Raw genomic sequence first — 26345 nt, 5'->3', positions numbered from 1 at the left:
GTTATCAAGCAGGAAAGATGAAACGTAATGAGAACATTCGCTCAATTTTCTTCTTCCGGAAGTACCGCGTTTGTTTTTACTGATTATTACTGTTTAAAATTTTCTCATTTGTTTTAGAATTTTCAATCAATAATAGATTATATTTCCTCGCTCGTTTCTCGCTTCTTTTCGACAAGCGCTCTGTCGCTTCTCTTAACTGTTCGCGCGCGAACAGGCCGGCTTGGAAGAAAATATATGTACTACGAAACTATTACGCGATCCTTCTCGCACGGAAGGTGATCGAAGTCACGTTCTTCGAGGAGAGTAACTGTCGACGACTTCGTCGCGTAACTCTCGTTCCTTACGTATCCTTCGCTTTTGGTGCTTCGGGAACGATTTAGCTCACGGTCTAGTGTGTTATTGAGAGTTCGGGATACTTGAAAATTTCCGTCGACGTTGCTCGACGACGATCTCTCCCATCTTTTCCTTCGTTTCTTCTTCTTTTTCTTCCAAGGGCGATCAGCTTCGCGTTACGTGTGCCTCGGCTGGCCGTACGCGAAGCTGACCTCGCGTCATGGATAGTCGGGGTGCATCAGATTGTACATGACCGCGAAGATTGTGCAGGCGGCGTAGACACCCAAGGCAACCCACCAGAGTAACTGCTCGTGCAGCCGCTGCTCGAAGTTCTTCAATACCAAGAGGCCGATCGTTAGGCCTGCCAGGGCGCCCGTCAGATGGGCGACGTACGACACCGGCGGACCCATCTGTTCCGCGGCGTATCTGTCGTAGATCGCAAAACCCACGTCGGCGCTGGCTGCAATCAGAAATATCGAGATTTCCATGGAAATTTCTTACTGCCTGTTTAGAATTATTACACATGATATATTTCGTTTTTCCACGAGTGTCTCAATTTAAACTTTATCTATACACTGATCTATAGCGTTCACAATTTAATCTAATTTATATCGTCACTGCCCTTATACAATGTATTGTTATCTTATCCATTGTTTTATTAAAATAACGATACATTGAATAAAAGCAATAGCGACTTACATTAGATAAAATTTGACACTATAGATTTAACAGTGTATATTTAAATTTAAATTGTCTCATTTATTCAATTTTAAATTAAAATTAGATTTTAATTTTACTATCTTTTTTTTAAATTAGAAAAATTTACAATTAATATGATTTTAATACAATAGCGTAATGCGAATAATGCGATTATCATGGCACTCTCTTAAAATACTGTCTAGCTGTCTATTCTAAAAGTACAGATGAAAATGCATAGTAAAGCGATAAGGAGAACATAAGAGGAACAAGAAGAGAAACAAGAAAGAAGAGTAAAGCGAAAGAGAGTAGCGCAAAAAAAGTAAGGATGCCACGAAGAGCCGAGCCGACGGTGAGCTTTGAGAAGCTCTCGAAGTGTCATCGAGAGAAGAGCTTTCCTGCAGTTTCCTTCTTACAGCGATTTTTTTTCTATGTCCTGCGTGCGACCATCATTGATGATTATGTAAGTTTATTGTCTTACGCCTGTTAGAAACTTGCTTCTTCGTTAGTTAATGTAGTGTGCGGATTTTCATTTTTAGTTTCGTAATCTACAATAATATACATATATGTATAGGTATATATCGTATACCAAAACTGCAAAAAACTTAAAAAAATAATTAATTACTGAGTTCTAAATTAATTTACGTTACAATTAAATTAATATACTTTAGATATAAAGAAGAAAATATTATATTATCCTTTTATAAAGAGATATTTCATTTTCGACATTTAATAATTCTACAATTGAGTTTAAAATTTTCGTTAACAAGATATGAACTTTAAACTTATCGAGACATTTAAAACTTTGAGGAAGTATACGAATTCTGATGTACATCCTTTATACTGATTTCTTTCTCTGTTCTCAAACGCGATGTCTTTACGTCGTTGCTGTTTAACTTGGATAGTAAGGTTGAGTTATACAACTTTTGAAGTAACAAAACCTTTAAACCTCCAGACCCTTTCTAGAGCTTTTCCGCCTATCCGCTATCCTAACTTTATTTTCTCGACTGCAATCAGTATATTTATAAGTATATTCATTATATATGTTATTGTCGTATCCTTTTTATCATAAATCCTTCTTTTTTATATCAATTCTATGTTATTGTCGTATCCTTTTTATCATAAGTCCTTCTTTTTTATATCAATTCTATGTTATTTTCCATTTCAGCTTATATAATCCAATTTTGATGGAATTGTTAGATGAAAGTTTGTGTGTGTGTGTGTGTGTGTGTGTGTGTGTGTGTGTGTGTGTGTTTGTGACAGTAGCTATTTAATATTGGGTTATACATTATTATATCTGAAGTACTTTTAATAATTTGTAGACTTCATCCATTTCAATATTAAAATTAATCATAATCAATATACGATTATTCCGTAGACTTCGCTTATTAATTATACGCCATCTCCATCTAAATTACATTTACCTATATAATTAAAATTAAAATTTCCTCGTCACGTGAAAATTTATTTAATTCCTTCCAATTTTCTCTTCTTTTTTTTATCAGGATAGATTCCGCTATTGTTCCATCATTTTTGAATACCGTATCTCTTTTTCAATTTTCAATCGAGCTTATTCAGGTGCGAGCTTGATGACTCAATAAACACGAGTGTCGACATCTGCTCGTTTTAAAATTTGACGGAACAGCTACCTGTTCTTCTCATGGCAAACAATCTCAACGTCGGCGAAAATTCTTCGCGACTATCACAGCACGAGCAGCACACCTATCTTTTAATTAAAACTTCAAAATAGCGACGGCTTTCATGGCTCTTCCTTCCCTTGCGCTTTTCAGCTCTTATCGCGGAGGAAAAAAAGCGGAAATTGAAATTTCAGGACAAGTATATCGAGACGAAGCGCAAGTAGAGGAAATCGAACGACTAGATGATATTATAGTAAATAAAAATGAATCGCGAAAAGAACATTAAAGCGATATCTTAATCGACAAATTTGATATGATTATTAGATTTAACAAATACTATAATTAATCCCATTTCCAAATCTGTTACCTTAATTAAACGGAATTGTCAACATTCGGAAATGTTCTAAGAAAGATATGAAGATTCAAATCTCTCTCTCATTCTCTCACAGAGTTCTGATTGCAGTTGGTAGTGGCGCACTTTCTTCGCACCTTAAGACGTTATAGGAGACAGGAGACACCTCGCCACGTCGCCGACTTCTGCGAGAGCGTCATTTGCATTCGCGGCTGAACGGATGACCCGCTTCACATCGTGAGAACGCGTTTATCGATCAAGCTCTACTTCGCCCGTCAAGCTCTCACGCTGGGATTACGATGTAATCCAAGTCGAAGCGCGTAGATCGGAACGGGCCCGGGCTGTTACCACTCGCGGACAGAAACTATGCGGATATATTAGGAACGGTGCGAGTACGGGAGAATGGCAGACAGAGAGGGAGAAAGCGACGGCGGATATCCGAATCCGCGCTCTGACGGTAATCAACCCCTTAAACAAGGTTATTGAAGACTCGAGAGGCTCCGTCGAGGTGAATTTGAGGCGACTCTAGGGCCACTAGAAGCAGATAATGCGCACGTACAGTAGCGGTCAGATTACGTGCTATACAGGTCCTCGATACCAGAGTCTACGTCTTTGCCAATATCGCACTATTATTACACTACGTCGCCATAGGCGCCGAGTTCTGAGATTGTATTGTACTCGAAGGTCCGAGACACTTCATTTTAATCCTTAAGGACGTGTCTGCAAATTCGCGACTCTCAAGATCCTCAGTTCTTGTAAAGAGACTGATGAAAGGACGGAGGTATCGTTCAGAAACTGTTCAGAAGCTTTTAATTATTTTTCTTAAATTTTTTTCATAAAAGATTAATCCTCTTTTATTTACATCACAAATATACGTTATAATCTTATAAAAATCATTTTCTACGGTGATGATTAATTCTTTATTACATCGTGAATTTGTAATACAAGAATATTTGTAGCAGTAATTGTCAAGTAATATTTCGTAGAGTAAGGTGATACAATTTCGAGATTCAAGTAACTCTCTTATTATGTGAAGAGTACTGAAGAGTACCAAATAGGAAAAACTCAAACTTAAATTTCGAAAATTGGATTCAAATTTCATTTCGTTTGAAATTGTATCATCTTACGCTATATTGTAATAATTTTTTTAACTTCTGATAATTTCTCTGTAATGTTCAGTCTTTAATATAAGGAACAGACATGATTAATCTAGTATCGTCTGCGCCAATGGTCAATCGCGAATACTCTCGAAAGCAGTTCGATCGGAGATATCTATCGAGCTGGCAGGTCGAAGGTAGATATAGGATTGGTTGTGGTGGTTGCAGGCCGACGATCGAGGAAGTAGGGTCCACTTACCGATGACGAAGATGCCGATGAGCCGAACTATCCCAAACTCCATATTGTTGTAGTTGAGAAGGACGTTGGCTAGATGCGCCGCCAGAAGGGCATAAACGCCCCCGCTCGCTCCGACGAGGTACACATCCGTATCGAATACCGACGTGCCCAGCGAACCTGAAACCACAACAAATATAACTTCTTAATAGTTTCGTAATTACTACTTCAAACGTTTTTATTTTGTTTTTTTCCAGATCAACGATTTAGCGCATTTTCCCATTTTTCTCAACGTCAACAATAATAATGATTAATTGTAGGATCTGACAACTAGAGAGAGTATATCGCTAATTTGTTACTGAAATATTACGTAAAAGTATTCTAGTTCGGAAAACCGTAAATTAAAGTTTCGTTTCTGAAACTAGATTACTTTCCACTTATATAGTAGCGTGAAATATATTTCAGCATTAAATTTGAAGGATCATGGAGCAGTAAAAATTTATTCTTTATTTATACCACTATATTGTTCCATCTAGTCTCTCAATTCACAAATGTGTGGAATTATGTAATTAACGAAATTTGGAGAAAAGAGAAAATCGAGTGTTCTCATGAAACTGCGAGCTTCCCGGGCTTCCCGAGTTTCGAGAGTTTCGGTCATTGTATGTCGAACTAGGAAAGCTCGTTTTCGAACAACCGCGAAGTACGAACAGAATTTTCCGCTTTCGCCGCCTTTAGCGAATAAAATAAGAATAATATTCGCTCTCAACAACTCGGAAGTTCGCACGGCGTAGCGCTTCAGTTTAACGACGCCAAAAACTCTCTCTTTCTCTTTCTCTCTCTTGTCCTTGTTATCACTCTTCCTCTAGTTTATTCAGAAACATCTGTTGCTCCACAAATAATGTCGAAAAAAGATAGTCGAAAAAAGAGTGCTGTAGGAATTGCAATAAGTTATATATGAGGCTTATACACTCCAATTTCTGAAAATTTTCCTTTTCTTCTTTTTAACATAATCGAATTTAAAAAAAAGAATCTTTCTTAAAATGTCGCATTGTAAATGCCAGAAACGTTTAATGTATATATACACATATATATATATATATATATATATATATATATAGACTTATATATATATAGACCTATTGTATATATATATAGTCTATATATATATATATATATTCTTTTCTTTAATAGATACATAATTCGTATCTTATTATCGCAATATTATAATTATCGCAAATATTGCGTTCATGGTGGACGCGTGTTGTCCCTGTAACGCATTCGCCATTTGGCCGATTCGCAAGGTTGACAGTACAAAGCGCTTCCGGGTGCTTATAACTAGCTCTGGTTATTAGAGGTGGAATTAGGAACCTGTCTCCAAGTACCTAGCCCATAATTTGACAGACTGCCCACGGCTGTATGGGAATAATGTTTGTTGCAACGCGTTCAAGCCGCGTGATAATGAGAAATAATCGATGTAACATCAGGGATATAAGCATCCAATCAATATATAACATATATTTCTAAATATACGATTATACGAAAAGAAATGATTTCAAAATATCTAAAAAAAAATTTAGCTAGGTACACATCTGAAAATAATTTTGTTGGAGTATCAAAGTGATTATGTAGGTTGTTCATTCAAATTGTTGCTAGAATGTCAAAACTTTTTGTAGCATTGTTCATCATGCTCGAGATTCCTACAGAATTATTTTAACAGTCTAACAAAATTGTTTTCAGATCTATTCTATACAGATCTATTTTATTCAGATTTATTCTATTCAGATCTATGAAATACTATTAGATATCAAAGGAGCAATGATAACTCAATTCCTTGAGTTAAATAACATTTTATTGTTTTTAAGTTTTGTCTATCAAAATGTAATCAATTTCTGTGGATAGTTTTAAAGTAAACATCGTCTTGAATTATATAAATTATTTAATTCTAATTATTTAACAAATCCAAGTGTCTAATCTTCTTGCGAACTCTCTTATTTTCCAAAAACAAAAAATATGGATCAGTGGATCAGGCTATTGAGAGTCGAACGTGGTTCTTTATACGTAATTGTCTATTTATTCATAAAAATCTTGAACGTTTCGACTCACTTTGGAGTCACCTTCAACATACATAATCTCTATACATCCTTGAAAGTTTGAGACAAAATCACCATCAAATTAGTCGATCTGATGTACAATCTAATAAAATATTAATATCGTTAAACTAAAATTAACAAATAATTATTTAACTCGCGCGGTTATTTTAGTCAAATTAACGACGTATTGGATATACAGGAGCAATAGTGACCTTTAGAAATAATTAAAAATAGCTCAAATTGGACAAATAAATATTTGACATGATTTTAATATCACGTAACCAAATTTTTTAGATACATACTTCAGTAAAACTATCCTTTCCGTATACATATGTATCTTTAATATCTTCATTAAAAATACGATACAAAAATATTGTCTCATGTAAATTAAAAAATTCGCAAATATCCGAAAATATCGAATAACGCTGCATTCCAACTCACCGAGCCAACAATGGAAGACAATTCGACGCACGATAGTATTGCAATAATAGATAGTGCAACAATTTCGATGAATTCTGCAATACGCATGTTTCGTACTCGCGTAACGTGTACCACCATGGAACGGTCGTGTAGTGCAGCGCGCAACAATTTCAACCCCGAGAGCAACAGTAATGTATCAGACACACGATCGCGCTAGTTAAACATTAATATCGCGTCGGGCAGGCGGATGGTGCTTCGAGAATCGATGCGGCACTTGCCTACTATATATCGTGGGAAATGAGCGAGGACATTAGTCGCTTCCTATGTGGAAATGGTGGCGACTGGCCGGGTGCTGGTGATTCGATGCGTCTGAAGCGGCCGAGTACCACCTGACACCTGGGGACCTGCTGACCGATCACCCTCCGCGAACCTTAACCGTCCGACCCACCTTTGATCCATCCTAAATTACGAGTGTCGCGCCGATTCGGACAATACGTCGTGTCGTGTCCATTCTGACGAGATTGCCCCGATTTATTAAGGCCGCCGCCGTTCCTAATCCGCCGCTGTTGATATACGAGACGTTCCCCGCGTTCTGTTTTAGCTACGAATTCTTTCCGTAAACCGCAGTGCATTCTCTTCTGATAGACATGTCGAGACATTGCTTAAGAATTAGAAACACAAGAAAAAACTAAAGAATTTAATTCTAATTAAACTTTAGGGAAAAAGAGAGAGAATGAGAGCAGGTAAACATATAATATATTCTCCATCAGGTAAGCTCAGATGGAAATTATCTGTCCTTTTCCGTTTTGTTACATTTCAATTGTTAGAAGTAATTGTTTTTATTTAATTTCAGACGTAGACTGTTCTCTTCTAGGAAGTGAATTTTTTAAAATTATAGACTCGCGAATGAAACGTAAGATTGTGTCATACGCATTGTGCGAAACTTCGCACGCGTGGCATCCTCGTTTCTTGTGAAACCGACGATTCAATTGAATTCGTCGCTACGCACTGGTCATTAACGCGCGACCTACATCGAGCAACACCAACCTTCACGGGGGAGCCATGCGAAGCGCCCCTGTTTCGTAAACCACCTACACGGAGTTTCCGCAAAGCGCAAATCGCGTCTAAGCCGGTGTGCACCGGAGCGACGTGGAAATGCATTAAGGATGCAAACATCAATTCGTGCGAGTTCGCGAACGCTCCGAATTACCCGTAATGAATTATTAGCGTCCGCTTAATAAATGATCGAGTCACATCCATTCGGAACAAGGGAGCAATTATTCGAGACGCATGGAATTAGATGGCTCACAATATAAACTACTAAAACCGTCACGCTCCAGCAGGCATCAATATTAACCAATGCCACAAAGATGCAATTGCATCGTGGAGACAAAAACATTTAAATCGGTAAAACTTTACACGATTACCAAAAAATCTGATATAAAAATGTAATTCTAAATACATTAATAAAATGATAAACTCTATAATTAGTATTATTTATTATATCAATTATCCAAATCAAACTGGACAAAGAAGAAGTGATTTATTGCCATGTGCAATGTCTGTAATATAATATAATACAATAATGTCGCTTAGTTGTAAAAGTGGTAACATGATAAAAAAAGAGAAAATTTAAGGTCTCAGCTGTCATCGCCAGTCTGTTTGTCATCGTGCCATAGTTAATTGAAAGTTGAAGCACGCCGAGAGAGACCACTTTACTCCTGTGCACGATGAACTATGGTTCGCTGTTGTAGTAATTGACTCGAGTTAACGGATACTAGCTCAAGAGGCTGCTGATTCCCCTCATCCGCTCTCCTTGGTCCAACTTAGACGATGCTACGAGTATTTACGGTTTACCGTCATTTACCTAACCGAGACTAGGAAACGAGCCATAGCACGAATAGTTTATTCAACGCTTGGAATTAACAAATCGATACTTTGCTGATTGATTCATTTTAGCATTTAATTATTACCAATTATTAGCAAGAATTATTATCGGTTTTTAGAATAGAAATACTTAACTATTTGTTATTAATTTTAAATCATTCTCTTCACATTAATTTCTCTAATTTTACCTGAATTTTATGTCTTGTTCTTTGAATATGATTTTATTAAAATAATATTTATGTAAATATATTTTTTCATCGTTATTTTTGAGAGATTTATAATATTGCAGATGATTAATAAATTTAACTACATTTTAGATTCCCCCGTTTGCTACGATTTCTTGAATATAAACGGCTATACTCGCGATCAAATTAGTCTCGTAATTACAATGAACGTTCGTGAAATTAATTACGTTTCGATCGCCAAGGCATATAAAAAAAGTAAGCACGTAAAAGAATGTAACAAGGATTCTGTACGCTTTCTAGCAACTGTATAGGAAATGTACGCGTGCATATATCGTATGTAGATAAGAAAGAAGAAAAAGATAAAAATAAGGTAGCAGCAAGGCGCGTCGTAAAAATTAGCAACCTAGCGCGAAGACGAGCGCGATGACTAAAAAAGAAAGTAAGAAAGGAAAAAGGAAGAGCTAGGAAGCGTAATAGAGTCATTATGGACTTCTCGTGGGTTATGAAATTCATCCGAGCCTTCGTTAGTGCCTTCGGCTTTACCTTAAGGAAGAAAGCATGAAAGGAAGGGAAGTGGGTCGACGCGGTCTGCCAACACGAAGCACCCGCGCGAGTTAATGTCTTCGCGACCTACTCTTATGATTACAGCATGTAGCTCTATCCGTTCCACAATTCGCTGCAATCAGCTTGTCCAACAATGAATATCACTAACTTCGTTCAGGTATGAACATATCGAAGAATTTTAATATTGATATTCGCATGCTTGAACAAGAATTTATCTTACGAAAATTGTATCTTGCAACTTTAATAAGACATTCTAATTTTTTTATTGTTTTTGTAAGTTCTCAGCATCACGAGAATCTAAATTGAGAGAGAAAGAGAGAGAGAGAGAGAGAGAGAGAGAGAGAGAGAGAGAGAGAGAGGGAGGGAGGGACTTTAAAGTCTATCTAAATAATTTTATACTTTAAAAAGTAATCAATTTTATTGACCAGCCGCGATAAGATTTAACACGCGATAAGGTGTTGCACATATTTTTCAGTGTACAGAATATCATCGATTAACGACTCGTTGACACCAATAACGGAGTCTGTTGGAACCAAACGGTGCGACGTGCAACAGGTGCAACGAAACCAGCACGGAGGAAGTGTCCAATAGCAAAAACGATATGAAAAGTGTCGGAGATGCGGACATTTATATAACTCCTATCGTTTCCCAATTATTCTAAGAAAATCTTGCATACATCGATTTTACAAACACGACAATATTTAATTGACAAATGATTAAAAAGGTTTGGGGAATTTAGAAGAATATATTTTGAATTTTTTATTAGAGACATTTTAATGTTTTAACATAAACTTTTTATGTAATTGTATAATGTAACAGGACATGTTTCTAATAATAAAAAATATTTCCTTCAACATTATGCTAATAAAATTAATAAAGAATTTTTAATTTAGTAATACCTATCTGATAATTAATAATTCGCGTGCAAAATCGTAGAAATTCGCTTGTCGGAACGTAACGTTCCAGAACGCGTGGAATAAATGCGTTCGTATAAAAAGGAAGAAACGTGCAAAAATGCACTGATACGGAGCATACGCTCGTATCCGTGACTCACGTCGGCGGCGTCTCACTTAAGTGGTTAACTACTAATTTTTTAACGCTGCGTATCGAGCGGTTCTCTCTGCACAGCGAAAGAAAACCTCCGGCGCTCGTTGTTTTCCAGCAATTTTGTTCTGGCCGTCTCATCCGTTTTTCGCCTCCAGAAGGGGGGGGGGCTCTTTACGAATGCATCGACGTGCCTAGCACGCGCGCATTCTAAAATGCTCGTTCTATTTTCCCATCCGTCTCCTCTACCCCGTGCGATACGGAGCGAAGCATTTTATTTCGCGTCGAGGCTTCTGTGCACGCGTTTCCACGATTTTCTCACCGTTTCCTTCGTATTTTAATCACAAATACAGTGCAAGCGAGGCGCAAAGTCGTCTCCATGCTTTTACAATTTTTACTATCTTAAATAGTCGATGGAAATAAAAAATTAAAGAGCTGCTTAGTGTATCTATTAAGCAATAAGACTGATTTTTTCCTCATATATTAACAACTCTGCAGCCTGTTATTATGTTTGATTTTGGTCTTTTTTCTATTCCAACTCCAGTTGGCATGGCTCTACGTTGTTTCAGTCTGAAACAGCAACTGCAAGTGCCAAGGTTTGTATTACTTATAATAAAAAAATGGAATTGTGTAATATCGCATAATATCACAACGATATGCTATCTTTTTTTAGTATAAAACTCAATGATAAAAAAACATATATTGCGAAAAAAAAAGGTAACACATGTTGCGATATTACGCGATTCAATGTAAAATTTGAAGATAAAACAGAAACGTACGGACAGCTTCAGCAAGTTTATTTTTTACTGTAGCAGTATCACCAAATTTCACACAAAAAGATGGCATATCACTGTGTAATATTAAACAATGTAATGTTTTTTTCTTTTTCGTTGCAAGCAACACAAATCTAAACACTTTAAGAGCTGCTACTCCAGACTGAAATAGCATAGAATCATGCCAACTAGAACTGAAGTAGAAGAAGAAATAAAGTCAAAAACATGATCAGTAATAACCTGCAAGGTCGCTAACATAAAAGAAAAATATCAGTCTTATTATACTCTTAATGGGTGCATTATAAATGCCAAAATCTTCAAAAATTAGAGAATATTCTTCAAAGGAGATTATCTCTTTTACAATATTATCTCTAATTAACACAAAATTCAACTTTTTTTAATATGTATGTATAAAAGTGAAATATTATCTAGTGCATTATTTTTTATTAATTATATAATCATCAGCATCATCTGTTTTAGAGAGACAGAAAGCAAAAGTAAATGGTAAATAAACGAAATTTACGTTACATGGACACGATTATTTTCCACGTCTATCAAGTTTGCAGTCAAAATCATACACTAGTTATTCATGCAAAAGGCTGACAATCTCTTTTGCAATTGCTTGTCACCACTTACGTGCAAAACAATAGTGGGTTTTCACTATAAACCGCAATATGGAATGGTATTAGCGACGTCAATCAGGCACCAATTAGATATCCACCAATTTAATCCGCAATTGTTAACAAAGAAAGGACATTCACGAACAACTCCTCCTCTCCCTCAGGAACAAAGGCGATTATCGTGCGAGAGGGAACGACGGGAAGAAGAGGGAGGAAAATCGAGCGTACTGTTATAGGCGCGAATGCAAGCACGCCGTTGCATTCGTAAAGAGCTCTCGAGCAAGAGAGGCTGTGGGAATGGAAGGTGATGGAGAGAGAGAACAGGGACAAAATACGAGGCCTCCTCCCTTTTCCTATTCCCGTTACGCGTCTGCCACCGGTCCTGCGCGCGATGCGAAATTCTAAATCCCATATAAACCAGGCACGGATGGGCGTCCGAGGATTGAACGACTCAGGGGAAATCGGTAGCGATGGACCTCAAACCGAAAAACACATTCGCTATAGGTACAATCGAATAAAGAAGTTCACTCGAATTTATTTTTTATCGATCGTATTGCAGAATTTGAAAATTACAATGGTGTAGTAAACCATTTGCAACACTAATCAATTATATTATACAAGATGAAAAAAAGTTTAGGCAATACGGAAAAACTGGTTTTGCTAAAGTATTTATAGTTTAAGTAAAAATTTGATTAGAGACAGATCTTAAATAAATTTTGTTGGATTATTAAAATAATTACGTACAACGTTCAAATTGATTGCTGAATATCATAATGTTTGAGTTTTTTTGTAAATCAAAATATTCCGAAACAAAATAAAAAGAAAGAAAGTTAAAGGATTTAAATCTTAATTTGATTCAATATCGATACCATTGCTATTTTCGTCGATGCAATACGTCATTTGCTGCATTGAGCTTTCGCGAGTGATGCACTATGAATATCGTGTCCACTCAGAAACAACATGGTGTATATGACTCATGCGTATACATGCGAGCGATGCGCAGCGCATACGGGCGTCGCCGTTTTTACGTAACCCGATGCATAAAATATAATGTGTGAAGTACGTTCCAGGCACGGCAAAAAAGGACGAAAAGCCGTCGGAATTTTATGGTTACGGCCGCAATATTTATGGCAGCGAGATTCTCGTGCAGCGACGGAATATGAGAGGATCGACATTGACGAGGAACTCTTTTTTTCTTTTTACAGTGATCCGTTCATTCACGTCGGCAAAATTCTTCAGCCTTGAGTGATTATTAAATATTTGGTTAGTGCTGCATCATTCGATGTAAAAAAAAAAACACATTGTTCCCTTATACTTCAAAAGTGACATAATTAAAAAAATTAAGTTTTTTTAGAAGAGGGATAAAATTATTTTTCAACTTAATAGAAAATTATCGACAAATCAAACAATAACGACAAAAAGAATATATATACTCTTAATCTGATTAAATGTTATTTTTATCATCTTCGTTTCACAACCCTTAAAATATCTTTTTGAGTTGTGTGATTTTGATATCCTACAAAATTATAACAAATCCAAAATAATTGACAAAAAATGATAATTTTGTTCGTTTTTCGCAATGCAAAGTATAAAGAAAAACGGTTTAAATCGAGCGGGGGGTAATAAGATTTTTTAATTAATAGTTTACAATATTACTAAGAAACAAAATAAAAATTTAAAAAATATATAAAAGTAGAAAAATATCGAACATTCGGAACTCACGGGTCCTTCTTTGGCGATTCATAAAGATGTTTCGATGTCAACGAGATAAACGCATAATCTTACGGTCAAAGCGACATGGTGTAGTATTGTGCTGATATGACAATTTGTTTGAAGAGAAATGATTCTCCTGTTTTTGTGTGAATGTGGAAATTGTGTAAAATGTATGAAAACAGGAGCATCATTACTTGTTCGTCTGATTCTGTTAAGCGCAAATGTTACAATGGTCAATGATAATAAAAAATGACAAAACTTAAAATATCATCGACACAGTTTGTATTTACTTTGAGCAGCTAAAATTATTAAATTAAAAATAAAACAACTTTTTCTTCAAATTCGATTACCAAAACTGTTTTAATTTTACATGTGTTCTGTAGAAGACCTTTTTATTTATAAAAATAACACAACTCAAAATGGGTAGTTCTTGTAAAAAGTGTTGAATTAATTCTTTTGAAAATTTTAAGAACAACGCAAGTACTATTCGGCGTACGGACTGTAAAGTTAATTTACTTTTGATGATTGATAAATAAAGTAGGTAATCTTTATATGCATCTAATTTATTCATTTTATTCCCTCGTGTGGTAATAACTTGAAAATCACATTTTCTGAGTTATATCACTTTTAAAATAAGGGGGAACGATATAATGTTCGCATGTGATTACGCAGTCATGGTGTATAATTGTATTGCTAATGAAATATGTATGTCGCCGGGATAGACGTAGTATTTATTACGCAAACATTTTAAAAAGAGTGTAATATGTAGATATGTATAATATTAAATGTTAAAGAGATGCAAATTATCAAATTATTAAATTTACTTATGCAATTAATTGTATTAAAATTATTTATATAATCTTAAACCTTTATAATAACCTCGCATAATAGTAAGGACAATAATCGCCCAAAATATTTTTTTAGTATTCGGGATTTTGTCGAATATTTTATAGAGTATATACGGTATAACTATATGAAACATTCGGTAATAGAATATCATCGAGAGCAAGGTTTGATGTTTATTGCAGAACCGTTGGGAAATGTATATAACGTAAATGTAATAACATTTTAATATTGAATAAAAAAGTGATTGCGTTATATTGCCAGTCCTTTATAATATTATTGACTTTAATATATGAACAATTTTTAACATAAATAAATTTGAAAATATGGTATTTATAATCTCTTTTTATGTGTTAAAGTTCATTTAGTTTTTTATTCCTATACTGAATTATTTAACATAATTATAATTTTTATTTTAATACAGTAGGCGGGTTGCTTCTCGAAATCATTCATTTGGATCCAATGCGATTAATGTCTCCATGGAGTTACGTCTACCGCGATAACCGCACCCGGTTCTCGAAAATAAAAAATTTACGTTTGTGAGCATTCAATCTCGTGAAGAGCGGTGGTTAAAAAAAAAATGTTAAAATTTCCAGCGCGTCCACTATTCGCACTCAATTCTCTCTTTCTCTCTCTCTCTCTCTCTTTCGCGCGTGCATTTTTGCGAAACTTTCGGCATCCTGAGCGCGATCATCGACACGCAAAATTTCGGATCGAAAGCGAGGAGTTCGTTCAGTATCAACATTTTGTACATCCCGCATTTCGTTCCGTTGTTTTAATATCCCTTTGACGCAATGGCGGCAAGCTATGTCCGCCGGGGTTTTTGCGCTGAAAATATTAAAACGGGCGAAGGGGTGGAGAAAAACACACAGTGGCATACATATATGCATACAAATATACGTGTCTCACACACACGCGCACGCAAATATATTTGCACGCATCACAAAAAGGTGGTGAGCAAGAAGAGCGGAACTGTACATCAATGGCCGTACAAAACGCGTTCGGATTTCTCGCGATTAAAATGTAGTGTAAACGGCTTTTACTGCCGCCACCCCTCTTGTGTCCTCTTCTTTTTTTATTTCCGGTGAAACTGGCCATTGCACTCTTTCGAATTAGCGTGACGCGAACTTTGCAAAACCACGTATTTCGTTCTCGAAATGGGGTAAATTGCAATCGTCGATATCGACAAAATTGACTGTGAAGTTTTGTCCATTTCGGAAAAAAAAACCAAGAGAGATATACAGATTGTGCGTGTGTGTGTGTGTGTAAAAACACATACATGTGCACTGATAAAAATATAAGAAAAAAACAAAAAACTAATAATAATATACGAAAAAAAGGTATACAGAATAAAATTATTATCGATAACAACGACAATTCAATGAGATTTCCTCGTAAACTTGGCGTCCACGCAGCGTTTCATTGCCCAATTTAAAGTTTCCCTTGGTCAAACTCCCGTTGTTTCCGGGATGATCGAAAGAAATAAGTGGATAGAGACTCTAACGAGTCGAGACAACGCGATCTTGTGCTGAAAGGAAAGTTAAAGGCGCGCGAAAAAAGGGGAAAAAAAAATCCCAGAGTATCGACTCTTGGAGTCGGAGACTCGGGTGCGCTGTCGTCGTTGTCGTCGTCTGCTATCTTCGAGTCGGGTTAATGCGCGGGGACTGGCCACACGCAGTCGTGCATACGAACGACGAGGCGCGTCGTACGACATGCAAATACCGTCGTATAATTGCTAATGTCACGCAATCGACTCGACAGCGCCGCGACGACGGCGACGAGGACGACAATAATGATGACGACAATGACGACGGCGCTTTGACACGAAGCCGTATCCATTCCCCAGAAAAAAAACTGTATATCGTGAAACGTTCGTTGCAGAAGCTTGCCAGCGGTATTGCACGGTATATTGCACGAAATCGACGAGACAGAATTAATAAGAATAAACGACTTCAGTGAATTGATATTGTTTGCTTGTTGTTTGCGAATTTAGTCTTTCCAGGCATCATTGACAACTTGTCAATCGATTGACGACAAAGCTAAATATTCGTTATTAGTCGAATGCAGCAATACGGCTTTTTGATATTCAACGTAAAAAAATTTTATTTAAGTTAATACATTTCTAATCAAACATGTACTATTTTACATAATAATTGGAGATTAAAATAGAAAACATTTTTTTCGCATTTAAATATCTCGAGATACATCATAAATGTCTAATTCTACATTGAAAAAAATTTCTGGTTGAAAATGAAATTAGATAATTCTGATCATATTAACATTTTCACATTATCTTAACTAGAATTATAATATATTAGTATTTAATCAGAATTTTAATTAACGTAACCAAACTTTTTTTTTCCAGTAATAATGTTTAGACTATCTATTTTTACTCTCAACATAAAAAAATAAAGTTTTTGTAAAATAAATAAATATGTATATGTATGTGTATACACATTATTTTATGAATATAATTAATTTATGTACATACGTTGTGTGACATCGTTTATTCTACTTTTATACAACGGCAAATCGCTATCTCATAGTGTTACTCGCTCCAACGTCCAAATTTCCAAGTGGAAATAGTCGAGCAATAGAGAGGCCAGGGAATACAGCCAGCAATAAGCGCGGCGATGTCGAAAACGACATTAATCCGCGCCACCGTGGAGAAGTACATTTATAAGCTACCCCTGGTTTCACGCCACACTGAGGATAATTTACACTCATGTGGTGCACCAACCGCATAATTTAAAACGTTGATTTATTTGCTTTATTAGTTCGCCGGTTACGTTTTGACAGTTTTTTCTCTTTTTTTTTTCTGCAATATCGTGAAATATTAATTGATGTACGCAATGCAGCAAATACTTCTGCTATTTTATAACAATTATTATTAACTGATTGCAGCGATATACGAGTGGTCGATTATATTAATGCTCGAACGAGAATAAAAATGTGAATTTCAAACTCCAAATGATATGAGCACAATTAAAAATATTACTTTTTATTTATAAAAACGTAAAACAATAATAATCTAAATGCTACAATAATATGTATATCAACAAATTTGGAATAAAAATTGATGTAAGTATGAATTACTTTCTAATACTTTTTTTCTTCAGAAAATTGTCACTTTTAATTATTTTAAATAAGTAATGATATTTGCGATCGTTCCAAGATATCACAGATTGCACCTGATCGTTCCTTTTTGCACTTATATAGAAAAAAGAATATTTTTCAATGTCTTAGGTCTTAGGTTAATTGCGTACGTCTGTCGCTAGAATTCAATCAATGTTAAAGAGTCAGTCGATCGGAGGAAGAAAAGCGAGCGATGCAAAGCGCGTAAAAGTAGTGTAGCCACGATGAGAGGAAGAAGGGACGGGGAATGTTGGTGCCGTTGCACTTGTGTCGTTGCAATCGCATTACATCGTCGCGACCGCGATGCATACGAAGTAATCTCGTCGCGGTGGGCCCAGACAAGCTGTCGCCGCGGCGCATTCTTGTGGGTGACTTTAGATGAACAGAGACAAAGATACGCGCGAAAACGAGAAAATTAGGATAAAACTATTAAACAAAGACAGTCGGAAATGCGTAATCAGGAAATTTCACGAGATATGAAAACGATAAAGAGATACAGATGGCAGTCGATAACATTCAGAAGAGCTTGACGTTTTTGTTGTAAATTGTAGCGGTATGAAAAATACGAGGGAACATCTTTCTCACTTTCGCAGTCTTCGTACTTCTTTTGTACATAAACGATTTATTATACTCGTTCCAGAGCACATCGTTTAACTATTCTTTTTACTCGTATTTATGATTATGATATACTTCTACTGTTGCAAATTTGATTTCAAAGTGTTCTTTGCTTGTCCGAAAAAGTGATAGCACAAGTGCAAATACATTATAAAGTTATTTAAACGATAAAAAATGTAAAATGAGCGAAGTTAGAAAGATGCATATCAAGAAACAGAAAAGCAATGGCAACATTTTCACTGAGTGAATGCTACACAAAAATTAAACTTGTCAAACAAAGTGAATTAATTGTGTAATACATTTTGACAGCAAATAAGATCATATCTAATTGTATCATTTTCTCTGCAAATTTTTATGTTTCAATAAAATATTCAATATAAGTTATCTGTCAGCTAAATTTAAATATAATAAAAAAATCATACGTATAAAAAGATATTAAAAATAAAGAGCAATACTTTTCTTAAGTTTTAATTTTAGTTTCTAAAATAAGATATTGGAATCAGACGTATACATATAAAACAAATGTTATAATATCTTAAAATATCTTATCATGATATTTTATGCAAAACTCTACTCTCACAGCTTCTCCATCCTTATATAGAATCTTATTTTGTACAATGATTGATATCCATCCAGATAGATTTTAAAGGGTAAATGACCTCGTCGAATTCGATTCGAAAATACGGTGGTCGCTAAACGCAATTTGCAAATAAATATCATCTTTTAAGACTACCTTTACAATATTTATATCGATTTGCATTTGCAATGCACAATTTTCTTAGCATTTTGTATTATATATATCGTAATTAATGTATAAGTGTGAATGTGTATGGAAAAGCACACATCGCTATTTTGACTAATTCATTAATAGTAACATCGCCGCGCTACTTTGAAATTCTTATACCTTCATGCCCCTATCTAATTCCTGAATCCTCTTTGTCCCCGTCCGGCTGGAGTTAATTATTCATGCGCTCCATTTTGCCACGTTTTACTTTCATGACCGCTAATAACTCGGGATCTGTGTCTAATCGAATTTATGCAAATGACAATTAGATGTATACAGATACGTTTGCCCGCACATGTATCCCTGTGTATACACATTTCGTACATACATATACACGGGACGGAACAATTTACCGGAATTACTCGGTTGCCTTTGTTGTCTCGATAAATATGCAAAAATGTTTCGCACAGAAACTGGTTAGAAAGGGGACAATATGATAATATAAAAGTAACAGTATTACCGTTTAAAATTCGTAATTAGTATAACAGGATATGACAAAGGATAAGGTAAAAATTTTCTCATTTAATGTGATAAATTGCAAAAAATTCAGCTTGTCACCAACAAAATTCAAGAGATCAGATTACTACAATTATTTGTAGGAAAATGCACAAAATTACGAATGAAAAGCGCGCTGTTTCATTATCCAGCTGCCAAGGTATTTATATTAACATTAACGAATTTTAATTAAAACGCCTCGTTATAGCAGGAAGCATATGTTCGGATAATTAGGGCTCTGTATATCTTGGTACGTTTTGAACTTCAGTTATTCGCGTTTTGTGATATATTCAACTTGTACTTATATACACATTTACAATTCCAAATGCAAAAACATACCCGGTGGAGAAATATTTGAAAGGAAATAGAGATAGAAAGAAAATAAATTACACTGTCAACTGATTGTGAAGTAGAAATAAACTGAATGATTAAAAAATTACGAATAATAAAAGCTATATGTTTGTTCTATTATGAAATCTGTTCAGTACTTTTTGCATCAAAAAATGCAATAATAACTGGATAAAGAATATAAATATTTAAACGATAAAATACATTTACACGAAAAACTATAAGCCATGAGGTCTGTTAATAACTGTCTTGGATAAAGTAAATTTGGAAACACAAACATTAAATATAATAATTTTACAAAACTTTATAACTATTTCAAATCAGAATTTTGTTTGATTTAATTCTATTTGATAGACGGCGAAACACAATGGTTAAACGAGCATTAACATAGATGCATAAATCGTAGATGTACCATAACATAATTCACATTGCAGACGACATTACTCACCGGCAAGAACCCCGGCCATGTAAACCGCGGCGATCCTCAGGCTTCCGTGAACCATTTCTAAGGGAAGTCCCACGACCACCTGTACCCCTAGGTTAAACAGCAGGTGAAGCCACCTGAAAAAAAAAATGTAACCGCGTGGTAAATTATTAAGGCATGTCAATTGTTCTGTTGGAGCTCCAGGAATTTAATTCAATTATAGCACAATTTGCATGCAAGCAACCTTTGAATATGTCTGTGACGTAGATACTGCATGCAGAATCAATTGCAGCAATTGCAGTGTGATGTTACAGTAAAGATTAGAATATACATATATTAGAATATCCTTTTTCAAATACAAATACAATAATCATCACAGAGTCGTTAAAAATAAAAATCACCTATTTAATACAATTGCAAACTTATACAAATTTAACAAAAGTATTGAAGTTATTTATGTCGATATCGCGATTACATCATAAAATAATTAGGTACAAGAAACTCTCTCTTTCATGTAACCGTCGCAAAGTTTAACGGAGAAAACCGAATTAACATGTCGGTACAACTTCAGTCGTCGAAGATCTTGGAAGTTCGCGATGTAGATCCGAGAAAGGAGAGGTTGTCGTTAATCGTGAATTATAACGCCGCGGGCAGTCGGCTATAGTTTTAATTAGGAACATCTCGTTAGCAATGTTTCTCTCGCCGCGGTAGATAAAACTCGGCGATGAAACCGGCCAGAGCGTTGGGGGGAAGAGTCGAAAATACGACGAGTACGATTCGCGCAGACGGTTTGTGACTATCGGCGCGGCCAAGAGAATTACGTTAATTGTGCCTCTCTTCGAATGGTGAAGGAAGGAGTGGATCGTGGCCAAACAATATTCTTATCCGCTCGAGGCGTCGTTTCGACAAGAGTGCCGCCGAGAAAGGTTACGGAGAGCGCCGCGGAGTGAAATAATTGCGAGATACCAGCCGCGGTCGGAACAAAGTTTTATCAGCGACTTCTGAGCCGCAGAAGCGAAAATCCGATACCCGGCCGTTATCGTGAAACTTCGCCCGACTAATTATTACATCTCGCGAGCGCGAATGCAATGTCAGACGGGGAAGTAACAATAAATCTCATCGAAAATAGCGTAGAGTTTCGCAGTTTCATAAAATATCGCGAAATGCGAATAAAAAGGAGAGAAATAAATGTTTATGTCACGAGGTATCTCGGCGTCATTGGAACGAGATTAGAGCCAAAGCCGGTGGGATTTCGGGGAAATTCGGCCGCGAAACGGCTGATACAAAAGCAACGTGACCGATAAGAGGGAGGATGATACGATCGAAACGTTGATCCTCGGATAATTTGGCCGACCAGCCGTGCTATCGGCGAAAGAAAGCTCGGCAAGGAAAGAGACTGTGTAGAGCAATTATGAATATTATCTCGAAGTAAGAGAAGGAACTTTATAAGAGCTCGGAGAATGATCGTTCTTCTTATCTATCGTGTCGCACGCTCGAGAGCGTGGAAAATCTCGGAGAGCGATTCTAGTTGACACGGTCGCGAGATCTAGATTGTCGTGGGAACGCCCACGACAAATGCTGCACTATTATCTTTTTTATTACAGTACAAATAATTCTGCTGTAATACAATAGAACTTGATTATATCATCATAATAAAAGATTTGATTGTATAATTTAAGAGAGCATGTTTTTTTTTTATATTTCATGCCCTTATAAAAAATTTTTTTTTATCTTTTTTAAAGTTCTACGAACAAAAAATAGGTTTTTTTTTTAATTGAAAAATATATTGTATTTCTTGTGCAAAATTATTTATAAAATGTTTTAGTAAATCATTTTAGTTTCCTTAACGTTTAATTTTATACAAAAGGGTCTCGTCACTGTATGTGTTTTTTGCTTTGTTATTGATTATCTAGTTTATTATATCGCAAAAAATTAAACAAGAAAATAGACGCTTGCTAAAGAAAAATCGGACATTGATAAAACAAGTACTTTATTCAGACTGTAAATACAGCATGACATACTCTCTTAATTTAAACATGTCTCCATTAAATCGGTGACGTGAATCTCTCGCAGCCATTGAATTTTCCCTCGTAGAACAAAATTCAATTCAAAAGAGAGAAAGACACGATTCCGTAGAGGTCTCTTTACATCAAGGCACGGTTGGTCGCAATTAGACTGCGTATACCGTAGTCTCGTAACCACGACGTGCGCCTAGGAAGTGTCCAATTTGCATCGAGTACGAGTCTAATAGTCGTCGTGCGCCCTGTCGCAATGCGGTCAAACGGAAAGAATGCGATCGTTGAAACGCTCGAGCGTCATTCGCAAGCGCGTCGCCGTCGGGCGGACCTCATCGACAGAAATGGATGCCACAATCTTGGGGCCCCTGTGGTCGTCGCCATTATCAAGAAACGAAGTCCATAGGGGTAGGGGAGAGGGAGACAGGCGAGGCAATCGTGATTAGGTCAGAATTAAATCAATGCTTGGAATTCCAACGGGTTTCTTGCCGCCTCGTTGCCGCGCGAATGTAAATGGCGATGTCCCGATCGCGGGGGCGGAAAACCGGAGGTCGCCGTCGTGTCGGGACAGACGTGATGTATAGGCGTCGATACGTTTTCAGAATGTAATCATCGGAATGGAACGCGCGTAAGGAGGCGTCGCGTCGCGCCCGAATGTGGAAGGGCGGTTCATAAATTTTCGGCTTTGCCGTCGATGCTATCCGTCGATGGAACTTCGACTGGACTTTTGCACGATGGTCTTTTTCAATTTTCCGTACGGGTTACCGTAAGTTCTCTCTAAATATTTATTCCCACTTTACATACTCGAAAAGTTTGAAACTTCTCTCTCTCTCTCTCTCTCTCTGACAATTTAAATAAACAAAATAGTAATATTTGTGACTCCAAGAATAAATCCAAGTAAACTAGCTAGAACTTTGAAGTTTTTATTCGGACTTCCGCACTGTATTCGGAGCTGAAACGTTTTTAACCCCGTTTAGTAAATACATTCTAATTAGTTGCGAATTGCAACTTACCGCATTATGAATAAATACATAATTTACGCGTCAACAACCGCGGAGAGACTCACAGATCTTTTACTTATTGAATTTTAATTTATTGTTAATAGAAACAAAATGTATGCTCAAACGGTAATATACGCTTCTATATTTAAACATTATTTATTTCTACTATAATAAATAAAAATTGTTTAGCTTCATCATTATACATGGATAAGAGGAATGGCATCAATCGCATAAATCAATGCTTCAACGGAATCAATATGCATACCTCAGCGACGTGTTCAATAAAACGGCATCTACCATTGAACAATGGTACGTCCTCTCTCGCAATCAGCAAAATCTGCCCTCAAGACATTCGAGTCACGATAAGGTTCTCAGACTGACTGCGGCAATTTTAGTTAATTGGATACCAATTAGATGAATCTCGGTCATTGCGATGGCGGACGAATTACGACGGATTTCTCGGTTTTCGCGTGGGTATGATTCCCCTATCTGCTCAGCTTTTTCTTTGGCCATCTGTTTTGGTCGACAACGGGAGCAGGTAGTGTCGTTCGAGAACCGAATTTCCATTCGACGAATACGAATGACGGTAACCAGCCTCCTACGATGAATATATATTCGTTTCATCGTTTTCGTCCGGATGGAGAGAAGAACCGACCAACGGGCTTTCAATTTCGATGATTGCGTACTTACAATGAATCACAATGCGATGCATATTTACTTTACGATAGATTACTTATCGCAAAAATAATGAAATAGTATTCTGATAAACTGTGATTAATTTAAATATTTGAAGTTCTTTATGTTTAATTCTAAATATATTTTCTTTGAATTGTAAGAATTTTAAGCAAAGTTCATTCATTTAAGACTGTCACAAAACTATGTATTTCTAAAGTGGCGATTAATATTATTACATAAATTATTGATCGTTTGGAGGCTACATTGAGTTTTCAGATTGTTTTAAATTGTTTAAAGGGGTTTTATCAATAATATTATAAAATAATTGTACAATAATAATACTGAGTGCTTAAGATTTAGGCATTTAAATTTTTATTAAGCATTTTTTCATTACCTAAGAAAAGGAATGGACTTTATGTTCACAGAGATAAAAAAGAATTAAATAAATTTGAAATAAGAAATAATAATTTTAAGCAATAATTACGATCATTATAGAACACTCTTCAATGTACAATAAAATAATAAAATAGCATCTTGACATACTTATAAACAAATATTTATGTTCAATTCAACAATTCGCGATAATTCACGGGAAATCGAGGTCGGATCAGAAGTATTATCGAACACGGTGTTGGTGATGACTTCGTACAAAGCGAGAACGAAAGGATAAAGTTCTCAAGCAAGTTGACTCTAATGTTCCACGGGCGCAAGTGGTTTCGTCAGCGCCTCTAACTACTTGCTAGTAGTTAATTACGCGCCGAAAACTTCTTACTCACGAAAGACGAAAGCGTGGACGATCCCATCGACGGTGATGTCTCAGCAGTCGGTGAGTTAGTCTTAGTGAAATCTCCATCTTAATTCTATCGACAGATTCTTTGACCAATTCGGCGTCAATCTTTCCTGAACTTGTCGTGGCGCTGACAGTTCTCGAATTATAAGCGATCGAATGTAAAAGAAGTTTGGCAGATTTTCAATCTTCACGACGTAAGATTAAGTATCTTATTATCATATTTTTTAAAATATTTGGATAAATTGTTTTTTGGAATTTTAATTACCGACATGTCATTATCAAGAAGTTGCAGAATAAGGAAAAAGGATGCAGTTATAAAATAGATAAGAGGATTACGGAATATCACAATACATATCTCGTATCAATAATAGTTTACTGCGATGCATTTTGAGAGCAATCATTAAAATTATTTTTTCAATATATTAATTATTTAGTGTTTACTGCATTGTCGAAAAAACTGCATTTCAATTTTGCAGGTGGTAGACAGTTTTGGAAGTTTTGGTGTGCACCTTTTATGTAATTTTCGAATGTATGTATTTGGTATTAATTTTGTAATTTCAGTTTATAATTTAAAGGTCTTTAATGTGGCTTTCAAATGATATAATTTAACCAAATTTGGTAACAAAATATGTGCATGTAAAGTTGTATGCGGGTAAAGTACTATATAAATATATTTATAGTTGGAGATATTTTACATTCTTTCTTTCTATTTCGTAACAATTTGTTACTTTTCAAAATCGGTAACTATAGTTAGCTTTTATAAGAAAAAAACTATATATAACTATAATTACTTACTTTTACAAAGTAATTTTCTTAATTGTTATTGTAATATCTAATTGTGATTAATTGCGATTTCGCAATGATCTCTTTCGAGAGAAGGAAGACTGAATGTAATCGCGTGTGCAATTTGCTTGGCAATCTTCCACAAGAATTTTCATTCTCATGGAGGACGGGTGGCGAAAGTTTCAGCCCACGTGGCGCACGTCGCGTGCACGAAGGGCGAGGAATATCGCCTCTCGGTGATATTAAGGGGCACAGCCTTCGGCACATTTATGCGACATTAAAAAGACTCGCGGCATAATGGTGTGTCGCGCATGCATAATGCCGCATCGGCAGCGCGCGAGTGACGAGGTCTTATAAAAGCGATGGGATGGTGGACATCGTTATTTAAATTGAGTTACGAGTCGAGAGATTCGGGCGTATTCTTTTTTTTTCTCCTTCCTCGTTCTCCACAGTGAGGAACTTTGGCATGATTTACGGAGCCCGAAAGATGCCGCGTTCTCATCGCGAGCGTTCTCACGAAAAAGACAGCACATTATCTTACGTTTGCGTGTTGCATCGCTATAGTAGCACTGTATAAATTTTGTTACAAAGAATCTAATACATTTAATTTTTTTGTAAAAAAAAAACCTACTACATCTATTTAATAAAGTATAGATATTATTTAATTTTTTGTTTGTGGATATTAATAAAAAAAAAATAAAGAGGGACTGAAGTTTCCCTAACTAAATTAAATAAATATAATGAATAGTATACGTAAATTATATACAATATAAGTATAATTTCATAATTTT

The 26345-nt window shown here is 35.8% G+C and overlaps 1 protein-coding gene across 1 annotated transcript in view; it reads right to left on the bottom strand.

Moving 5' to 3' along the window:
- Positions 1–399: 399 nt before the first annotated feature.
- The window catches only part of LOC108777904 (stem cell tumor), a 157888-nt gene continuing 131942 nt past the window's right edge, over positions 400–26345 (bottom strand). Inside the window, exons 4-6 of the mRNA XM_018544903.1 lie at positions 20315–20427; positions 4375–4530; positions 400–793 (exon numbers count right to left, since the gene is read on the bottom strand). Coding sequence (XP_018400405.1) covers positions 552–793; positions 4375–4530; positions 20315–20427 — 511 coding nt within the window. The 3' untranslated portion in view covers positions 400–551. The remainder of the gene's footprint in view (positions 794–4374; positions 4531–20314; positions 20428–26345) is intronic.

Source organism: Cyphomyrmex costatus, unplaced genomic scaffold (assembly GCF_001594065.2).
Source record: "Cyphomyrmex costatus isolate MS0001 unplaced genomic scaffold, Ccosl1.0 scaffold116, whole genome shotgun sequence".
NCBI lineage: Eukaryota > Metazoa > Arthropoda > Insecta > Hymenoptera > Formicidae > Cyphomyrmex > Cyphomyrmex costatus.
Note: the sequence above shows the minus strand (reverse complement) of the source record. Positions and strands in the feature narration are given on the sequence as shown.